Source organism: Morone saxatilis, unplaced genomic scaffold (genome assembly GCF_004916995.1).
Source record: "Morone saxatilis isolate NCDOM2014 unplaced genomic scaffold, NCSU_SB_2.0 Contig8, whole genome shotgun sequence".
NCBI lineage: Eukaryota > Metazoa > Chordata > Actinopteri > Moronidae > Morone > Morone saxatilis.
Window position 1 is genome coordinate 16,325,242 of NW_023340257.1, and position 10,170 is coordinate 16,335,411.

At 40.7% G+C, this 10,170-nt stretch overlaps 1 protein-coding gene across 1 annotated transcript in view; it reads right to left on the reverse strand.

Moving 5' to 3' along the window:
• Positions 1 to 3,084: 3,084 nt before the first annotated feature.
• clptm1 (CLPTM1 regulator of GABA type A receptor forward trafficking) overlaps positions 3,085 to 10,170 on the reverse strand; it is a 10,607-nt gene continuing 3,521 nt past the window's right edge. The window contains exons 2-14 of the mRNA XM_035679824.1: positions 10,031 to 10,161; positions 8,591 to 8,714; positions 8,202 to 8,360; positions 7,843 to 7,960; positions 7,450 to 7,535; positions 6,749 to 6,869; positions 6,380 to 6,624; positions 5,753 to 5,846; positions 5,464 to 5,654; positions 5,140 to 5,235; positions 4,874 to 5,009; positions 4,233 to 4,400; positions 3,085 to 3,394 (exon numbers count right to left, since the gene is read on the reverse strand). Coding sequence (XP_035535717.1) covers positions 3,213 to 3,394; positions 4,233 to 4,400; positions 4,874 to 5,009; positions 5,140 to 5,235; positions 5,464 to 5,654; positions 5,753 to 5,846; positions 6,380 to 6,624; positions 6,749 to 6,869; positions 7,450 to 7,535; positions 7,843 to 7,960; positions 8,202 to 8,360; positions 8,591 to 8,714; positions 10,031 to 10,161 — 1,851 coding nt within the window. The 3' untranslated portion in view covers positions 3,085 to 3,212. The remainder of the gene's footprint in view (positions 3,395 to 4,232; positions 4,401 to 4,873; positions 5,010 to 5,139; positions 5,236 to 5,463; positions 5,655 to 5,752; positions 5,847 to 6,379; positions 6,625 to 6,748; positions 6,870 to 7,449; positions 7,536 to 7,842; positions 7,961 to 8,201; positions 8,361 to 8,590; positions 8,715 to 10,030; positions 10,162 to 10,170) is intronic.

The window sequence follows — 10,170 nt, forward strand, 5'->3', positions numbered from 1 at the left end:
GACTGATGTGTATGTGTATGTGTGTGTGTGTGTGTGTGTGTGTGTGTGTGTGTGTGTTAACTCTCCACTCATTTCCGCAGCAGCCTCGCGCTGATTGGCTGCTCCCGCGTGTGGAAATCCCCCAACGTCACGTCACCTCCCAGACGGCAAAAACCCCCCGGGACGGGTACCGGACTGCAGACCTTATTGAGCTCCATGTGTTTCACTCATTTGAATACTTAACACTGAGCCCGCAAAGGAGGGTCGTGATCCAAAAAAGGAGATTTTTTTTTTCTCCATTAGGTAATCTTTTTTTTGTGTTTTGTTTTGAGGTTTTAACCTACTGCCATATGCAAATTAACTATTCAAATGAGCCTCCATCTCATCTCTCTGTCTGTTTCACACACTTACATATACTGTCAATAGTCGAGGCCTCTCTGCCAGATTGATAATGAAAGTTTCTGATGTGTATCCTGGTTGCAACAGGCCACTCTCCTGCTCCAGCTGCTGCTTCCAAAAACCTGACTGAACTGGGAATTCCTCATTTCATCATGAAGGATTATAGCTGTCAAACTGGACCAGTAACATCTCTGCAGTGCACGTTTAGTAACTGCCCTGAAAAGTGATGTAACCCAGCCTTTTTTTTTTTTTTTTTGGGAAACCAACAACTTTGAGCTATGTGCTCAAGTTATGAGGCGCAACAGTGCCCCCTGCTGGTTGGACAGAGGAGAGGCAGATTTAAAGGAAACGGAAAGCGAAAGTGCAGGCGTTTAGAGGAAGCAGTGACTCAACTGCTGCCTAAAAATAAACAACAAAATAGATCTCAACTGCGATGGTGTTACTGATAAGAAAGCTACAACCGTGAGAGAATAGGAGCTGGTACAAAGGTGCATAAAGCAATGTGTAGAGAGTGGGTGAACTTAAAATGGACATCAGAAGTATTTATGCTTAACATTTAAAACAATCTTAAAATACTGAAACATTTTACCACATAGGGACTCTTTGTTCAAGCTGCTCACAGCTCAAACACACACAACCTGCAGGTCACAGAGGATTGTTTGGGTACAGATCACAGAGAGAATAGTTGGGAACCAGTGTGTTAAAGGTTGGAAGCAGCATCAGGTTGAGGTTCATCAGTGTTTCTGCAGATGCTTCATAAAAGGCAACTGAAACCATCATAACACCTGGTAGGTGTCCAGTGTTGGGCAGTAACTCATTACTAGTAATAATACTTTTCCCAATAAGTAGTAGTGTAACTTATTAATACATTATAATAATGAATAGTTATTCCTCCAAAAATAGTTAGTTACAATATTACTTTTGTTGTCATTCATTTTTGTAAGCAGGAAAATAATATAACTAGTAGTGTAACTAATTGTTGCTGGTAGGGAGTAATAGGTCATTATATTACTTTTTAAAAGAGTACTGAGTAATATATTACATGTTTTGAGTAACTAGCCCAACACTGTAGATGTCTGGCCTCCAGCCTGATACTGACTAAACTACCATTATTCTTGCTCTTAACTATTTAAATAGCTGAAGTAAACTCAGAGGTCTGAACCAGGTTACTCAGTCTGAGGATTAAACTGTTACAAACTAATCTGATTACCAAAGAGGGTTTAGTTGAAGGTTTTATAAAAACAAACAAAAATTACATTACAAACACGTCTATCGAGCATTATTCTCTACTATTTTCATAACTAATCATTTGAGTCTCTTTTCAAAGTAAAAATGCCAAACATTTGCTGGTTTCAGCATCTTGAACGCGAGTATTGTTTGCTTCTCTCATTTTTATTTCTTTGCAAATGTAATCTTTTTTTTTAGTTTTGGACTTTTGTGTGGACAAAACGAGCAAGAACAGTCACCACCTTCGGCTCTGGGAAAGTTGTGATGAGCATTATTCACAGTTTTCTGTCAAAACAAAAACGATTCATCAGGGAAAATAATTAGTAGAATAATCAATAATGAAAATAGTAATTAGTTGCAGTCTATAACTCATGCCTCCGGGGGTCAACACACATAATGTGCATGCTGTATAAGCACACAAATAAACTAACATTAATAGAAATTAATGTGGAATAATTAAAGGTTTCATGCAAACAATATTGTTCTTGAACCCAGAGCAGCAAGTCAAAACTAAATAGAGTAAAATCAAAACAGCTTTGCATAGACATTTTAAATCACACTTAACTTTTACTATAAACATGAATGAATCAAAATTTAATATGTACCAACATGGAACCCTCTTTGTTTCAGGATTTACAGCACTCAAAATTAAAACAAGAGACACTGTAATTCTTCCAGCACACACCCGACTCCTGTCTCCACTGTGTCTGTCCAGGTGATCTGGTTCGGAGCATGAACGTGAAACAGTTTTCAAAACCAGACGTCTGGCCGAGGGGAGAAAATTAAAAAATAAGACTTGCAAATTAGCTATTGCTAGACAGTTTTGACATCGGTATTATTAACATGACAAGCTGAGATTCTGTACAGTTTGAGGACATACAAAAGAATGCTTCAGTGACTGAAAAACAAAAATTAAGTCATTGACAATATTAATATATTTATATTAATACCAACAAGGCTGTTTTTTTTTATGTTCGAGTTAAGAACATTAACCATTTGTTTAAAATTGAGGGTAGTAGTCACTGTCTTGTGGGTAGCGTCCTGTAGGGTCATCCATCCTGTCTCCAGTCACCACCCTCTATTTTTCTACCTCCGTCGTGGTTCAGGATCTTTCCAGTTTCCTCCAGCACTACTCACCAGTTTCCAGGCAATCCGAAACATGGTGCTCACATGGAATGAAAAGAAAAATTCACAAGGAATCTACACAAAGAACAAAAGTTGCACTTGGCCTCTTTCTTCCCTGTATATGAAAAAAAAAAAAAAATGTAGTATAACTGCGACCTGTTCCCCTCCCAACCTCTACTCCAAGACATTGTTACCCTCTGAGAAATCATACAGAATACAGTACATCACGTTTTGTTTTACTTCACTTGAACTGCAAAACGAGAGGGCGGGGAACTGAAATAAGAATTTACCAAGTCTACACTGAACATGATTCTCTGTGGGTCCACACAAATCAGAGGGAACAGTTGAACTGCATTTTTTTTTTTTTTTTTGTAGTGGCGTCCATGACAGCTAAACGACAACACCCCTCCCTGTCTAACTTCCACAAGTCCTCTTTGCCCCTGTTGTGAGGGCCAGGGAGGCAGATAAGGGCGTGGTCTTGCTTAATCGTTCTTCTTCTCCTCCTCTGGCTTGTCTGTGATGGCGGCGGGAGCGGCGGGAGCAGCGTCTTCCGCTGCTGTGTCGTTCGGGACCTGCTCTACTCCGCTGGTGCCAAACTCGTTGACCCTGTTGGGATCGACCCGATAGATCCAACGCTGGTAAAGGTAGATGAAGAACACCACATCTGGAGGAGAGGACAGAGGTTGTCGGTGAGAAACCACCAAGTACAAACCTACGTACCGGCAGTTACAGTGGCTAAAGGTAATGTTTATGGGATGCACGGTAGAGATCACTGGACAAATCAAGACAGTTGTAAAAGGGTTAAAGTGTCTGTATCAACATTAATTTAACTTTAAAAACCTGCAACAACTTTGGCTGACATTAAATGAAATCTTCTTCTAAACTCTAACTGTGGAAGAAGTGTTGTTGTGCATCTATAACATGACCTGTCAAGACCCACCAATATTCACATTCAACGTGCTAATGAGAAAAGTGCCACGCAGAAAAAACAACTCTGGAGCTGAGCAGACCAACCAATCTAACATATCATTTACCTTTTGTGAACACGTCTTTATGAGATTGGCCTTTTATAAAAGTAACCACTGAATAAAAGGAAACATTAACAACTGCTTGTAACACATTACAGAGGTTCACATAATTGCCTGTGAGCGTATGTGAAACCTGAAACCTAGTGTTGACAACAGAAATCTAGAAAAAAAGTCCCTCATAAATCATCCGGTAAAAGCAAAGAGCATTATGTAAATCAGTGAGATCTAGTCAGTCGATAGAGTTGGAGGATTAATTATAAACAGATCAGCTGTGATTAAAGGCTGATAGTGATTTAACACAATGCCAAGAGTGACAATGACTCTGCATGTCCTCTGGTGTCAGGAGCGATACAAGTAAAAACAGAAGGGCCAGAATGGAGGACAGCCGTTCCTTTACACAAACAACAACAACTCTCACAAGTTGTTTCAGGGGATTATTTAACTCTCCCTAACATAACATCAGGGAGGACATACCATCTCTGAGGCATCCTATCCTGTACATCATGGGCATCTTGATGACAAAGGCAAACAAGTCATCAATAAAGGTATTGAGAGCCTTGTAGGTGAGCATCCTCCATGGGAGGTGGGCCACAGACTTCATTTTGTAGTTGATGAATAGCTGTGGCGTCATTGTAATGAAACCTAAAAAACACAAAACGGGGTGAGAAAAGAAAAAGGCACCGGTTAGGTAACGCAGTATAAACAATTCTACACAGAGGGAGTAACTCAGCAGGCAACATGAAGACTGAAGTCTATTAATACGCAGCACATTAGCAGAGGCTGTTGGGAATTGGATACGTAACCATGATGCAAGTATGAAAACATTATCTGTATGTACATCCGCTTAGAGACAAGATAATTAACAGACACAATAATAAGGAGCCTTAAAACATAGATTTACATAAACAGGAACACAAACTGTCAGCGGAGAGTAAAATCAATAATACTTTAGATTAACTTTTATGTTATTATTTAAAAGAAAATACAATAACTCCTGTTTATGTTTATGTGCCACCAGCTGAAGTGCAATATAAATGTTCCTCTAAAACAAAAAACAAGGACACACAAATTGAAAGATGAGTTGTGGAGTAAATAAATGCTTCGGACGAACTTACCAAAGGTTAACAAGAAGCCATAGAGCATGCTGAGTACCCATGAGTACCAGCCTTTGTGCTCTACGTACAATAAACTGTAGACGGCATAGCAGCCAAACAGAGGGTAGAGCAGCCACGACAGGTACTTGAAGGCCATCTGTTCACAGAGCGAGAGAAAAGGAATTATCAGTAACATCTACAATATTACTTATTGCGTTGACGTGCTTGTGATATTTTCTTTATCTCAGCAGCGATTGCCCTTGCAGTTGAGCATTTGTTTGACTCACATCGTCGTAGATTTTGGTTGAAGACTTAACATATGTTGACTTGTCGTTGAATACCAATCTTGGGAATATTCCTGCGATTTTGTTCTCTCTGTCCAACTAGAGAAAAGACAAAAACAAGTGGTTAATGGATTTAGGAAATAATAGCACAACAAGAAGTAGAAACGCAACTGTGTCCACCAAACACGGTGGCGGCTGGTTTTCATTCAAATCAAACATCTTAACACGTTCTCTGGTTGGTCGGAAATGTTTTTATATTCTTTTAAGGACGGAGGAGAAGGAGCCTGCTGCCTCAAAAAGCAATCTGTTAGTGATGATCCGACTTACTTTGACATCCATGACCTTGGTGATTTTCCACAGGTCGATAAGGAGGCCGATGAAGACGCTGACCTGCACCACAAAGTTGGTCTCGTTGTCCAATATGTAGAGCAGCACCACCAGAGACTGAAAGACTCCAAATATGATGGAGCGCACAGACAGACCCTCCAGAGACTGTCTGCTGTTCCAGAACTGGATATCTGAGGAGGAGATGGTGGTGAGTTGAAGCCGAGGGGTAAACAGACACTGTGCAAACTATTCTTGTGTTGTCGGAACGGACGGGCTGTTGTGACCTTACCATTCTTGAAGGCGAGGAACTCAAAGATGCTGTGCACGATGGAGACAACAATGGTGAGACCCAGCAGGTACGGGTTGGTTTCCAAGAGGGCCACCTATCAAAGAAAGAGTTTGTTTCTTTAAATCTGAAGTTACAGAAGTAACACAATCTCACTTTTTTGGTTTGATCAGAAAGTCCACAGGTCACATTCGACTGCCCACACAGTAGGTTGGTTTAGTTTGGTATCTGGGATGAGAATTATAAATAACTTGCTATAATAAAACACTATTGTGATTGTGCCTCAATACAAAGCTATTCTGAAGAGGTAACTGAAGAGCAGGATGGAAACTTTATCATCATGTGCTTTCAGTGCCCGACACCAATATCTGAAGATGTAACAAAGCAGAAAGCATTTCCTTTTTTACAAAATATGTCTCTACAATAGAAAATCATCAATGTGTCTATCTAAACCAAATAATTCATACATTTGATAAATGGTGACAGTGTACCTACCAATCAGGTTTCATTATATATTACCCAATCAGTTATTTCTCCAATGTATCAAGATATAAACCAAAAATACTTCCATCCTATCACATATAATACAATTCTGTCAGTTTCCTGTCTCTGTGACCTTTGACCTCTCACCTTGACAGAGTCTTGGTCTTCATCAGACTGCTCGTAGGTGTCTTCAGGTAAGAAGTTCCACGGGGAGCGTGCATTTTGGGCAGCGTACAGCTGCCAGCGCCACAAGGACAGAGGGCAGTAGGAGAGGCGCAGTGGGAGTTTGGTCAGGGTCTCGTTGATGGGATAGTAGTCCTTCTGGAGGTTCCAGTAGTCATTGAAGTACACAATGGGATAGTAGTCGCCACTTACTGCATCAAACTTAACATCTAAGGACAGAAGGGTGGAAGTGTCAAAGATGGTTTGCCACAAAAAGAATGTCTAAGCTATTGTATTTGGGAAATGTACAGCATTGTGCAGTAAATGGCAAACAGGTGAGTGGGAGGAACTGACGTTGGTCCAGAGGAGGGGGAACAGAGCCTTTGACCCAGGCTGTGTGGTCATCTACCATGTTGATGGTGAGGTTAGGGTGCCAATGAGAGATAATCTCCACTGGACCGTAGCTTTCTGCCCGCTGTGAGGAAACACATTTAATTCAATAAATGTCAGTGAGGAGCCTTTTCACTTCAATGTGTAGAATTAATTTAGGTTCTTTAACGCTTACAGCCTTTTCCACGATTAGCTACTGTGGGTGTTTCTGTAAGAACTTCAATTAAATGTGTGATGACAGAACTGATAAACTTAGTCAAAAAATCTGTATTGGGAAATTAATTAATTTAAGAAAACATTGGTGCTTGATTTAAAACTCTGCATCATGAGATGATTCTGTTTCAACTACTACACTATAAGGAAGAAAACACAACAATGTTAATGTTTCCATCATAATCCATTCATAACACATAGAGAACTGCAGCCTGACTATGTTGTTGTCAGATTTTTTTTAAAAGCCTCAGAAATACAGTATCAAAGTAATTCTGTAATAAATTATTATGACAAAGAAACATAGTGAGCCAGACATTTTACAGTTGAAAAAATAAATAAAAAAGTCCAGTGCTCTCTGGTGGACAAACTACATAATGGTGACACTGCTTTTTAAATGACCTCAAACACTGTAAGCATGTCTGTAAAAAATATTATAAATATCATTTGATCACCTTGATCATTTCAGGATCTGCTTCTGTTTCTCCTGTCAGGAGATTCTTGGTCTTCAGAAACTTTCTTCGCTTGAATTTATTCAGCACTGAAAGAGTGAACAAGTAAAACACAGAAATTATCATACATACATATATTGTTATAGCTTCTTTTTTTTTTTCCAATGTTTAGTATTTGATGGGGGCTTTTCGCCTTTATTTGAACAGGACAGCTCAAGGTGGATATGAAAAGGGAAGAGAGAGAGGGGGAATGTTACACAGCAGAGGGCCACAGGTCAGACTCGAACCCACTGCAGTAAGAACTCAGCCTTGGTACACGGGGTGCATGCTCTACTAGGTCAGCTACAGAACGCCCCGTAGCTTTAGTTTGCAGTCTGTTTTTCCACATGTACTTACTTCGTGTGGCATGAACGGTTGCCAGTCTGCGATACTGCCCCTTGCGTTTGGGGTCTGGGTGGAATCCACTTTTAGTGAAGTAGACGTGCATGTAAAGGGAACCGTTCTTCTGCAGTACCTGCAAGTAAACACACAGCAAAAAAAGAGTTTCAGAGAATAACACATCTGCATTACAAATCTGTCAACTTCATTATCAACTTATATTTCCTGCCCTTCACCAACACCTACCTTTCCTAAACTAATACCTGTTCCTTTTAACCACCATCTACTGCCTGTCACATCTCTCTCCCTGTTCCCCTGCACTGCCACATTTCTCTCCTCTAACATTGCACCACCCCTCCATCCCGAGTCATCCCCACCTCTGGGATGTCCATCTCCGTATAGTGCTCGTAACAGCCGTCCCCGCTCTCTCCTGTGTTCCAGTCTCCATAGACCAGGTCCCTGTGGAACCAGAACAGCGCTTCTGTGTTGTTGAAGTCGGTGAACACCTCCTCGTGGGACAGGTACACATACAGGTCCTGCCGGAGTGGTGAGAAAATAAAGGTGTTTATGATATTACAGTTAGGGGAGAGCTAGAGAGTTAGTCTGAAAGGGAGAGATAACACGTTTTGCTGTGGAAATACTTGTGGGGATCAGAGTACGAGAGGTGTTTAAAACTTAACAGCTTCAATTCAATTAAAAAAAAAACGTTTAATGAAGCAGCTGGCTGTGCGGATAAGGCAACGGACAGAGGGGACAGGTGTAATACCATGAGGGTGTCCTTAGGGAAGAGGTTCCTGCTGGGTACTCTGGGCGCCCCGGCTGGCGTGCTGGGGTCAGGAGTGGACGGCCCTCGACGGAACCAGCTACTGATCGCCCAGATTATGAAGATTCTGGAGGAAGAAGAGCAAACAGGGTCAGAGCAAAATAAGAGTTAGTAAATAAGGAATCAAAGTCAAAGAAAGAAAAAAAAACAGGTAAAAGGAAGAGGACTAAAATATATTAAAAAAAGAAGAGAGCAGTGTGGAGGGTAAATTGAATAAATGGTAAATACTGGGTACACTGGCACTGTATCTGAAGAGCTGCTACAGGAGACTGAAACCACAAGGAGGCTAATCTGATTTAACTGTATCCAGTCAAACTGCTTTATGTCCAGACTTTAAGAGACATGCCCTTCTTGCATCATAAATCAGTGAAGGATCAAAAGGCACAAACTTGAAAGTAAAAGAAGAACACATAGTACTTGTGGCAAACAAAGACAACATTGTGAAATATTCAAAGAATATCTGGCCTATCTTCATTTTTAATCAGTCCAACTTCCACATATTCTTGTGGTTTTGTTCACTGTATACTTCCATTGTGGCCTGTATGGGTTAAATAACTTAAAGGCCAGTGGCTCATGTTCACAAATAGTTTACACACCCACTTTAGTATTTGAAAGGGTCTGTGCATCTTTTGGACCTGCTCGTTCACTCAGATGGTTGCTGATTGGCTGGCAAAGTAACGTCTTGCACAAGGAAGGGTAAAACAGCCGTAGGGTTTTATTCAAACTAGTACAAAGTAACTCTTGGTCTTTAAGCAGTGTACATTTTGGTTATACAGGAAAATATCCCTCAACATTAACTGATTACTGAAATGAACTGTTAAAATGCTCTGACATCCACCATAGGTCACACTTAGTACAAAGCTCTCAGATCATAACTCTGCTTGTACTTAATGTCATTAATAAAAGTGGGTAAAAGTGATCAAGCACTTACTAAATAAACAAATAAACAAAGAACTGAACATCAAGCAGATCATAAATAGAGATCTGACCCTTGACAACCCACCAAGCTCAGCCGGAACAAATGTTTCCCTACGACTGTACCAAAATAGAAATTCACCAATAAACTACGTGTCTTGCTTGTTTAGGTTGCTATTTGCACAGAAAAAGGTGACGAAACAGATCTTAAAGACAAGACGTGGCTAAAATGTAAAGTGTGCACAGAGATGTGGAGGTGAACTTGAGCTGAGCTGTGGGTCTGCACACCATTATCCCTTTACTTACCACTTTCATATGGATTGTCACACCACACCATAATATATCACATCGTGTGTTCTGTTACATACATGGTGTCAAAGTACGCTTTTATCTGTGGGCTGGCTCTCTATTTATACAGAGACAGAGCTAGCATGCCAGATTAAAAACACAAGAAGAAGAAGAACTCACCTGAAGAGGACTCCTTTAATGACCTGCCATGCGTTAGGTGGCTGCTGCTGCTGCTGCTGCGGATCCTGTGCATTTTCAGCCGTCTGCACAGTCTGGCCGTCTGTTGTTGCAGCGGTTCCATTGCTGCTCACCTAGAACCA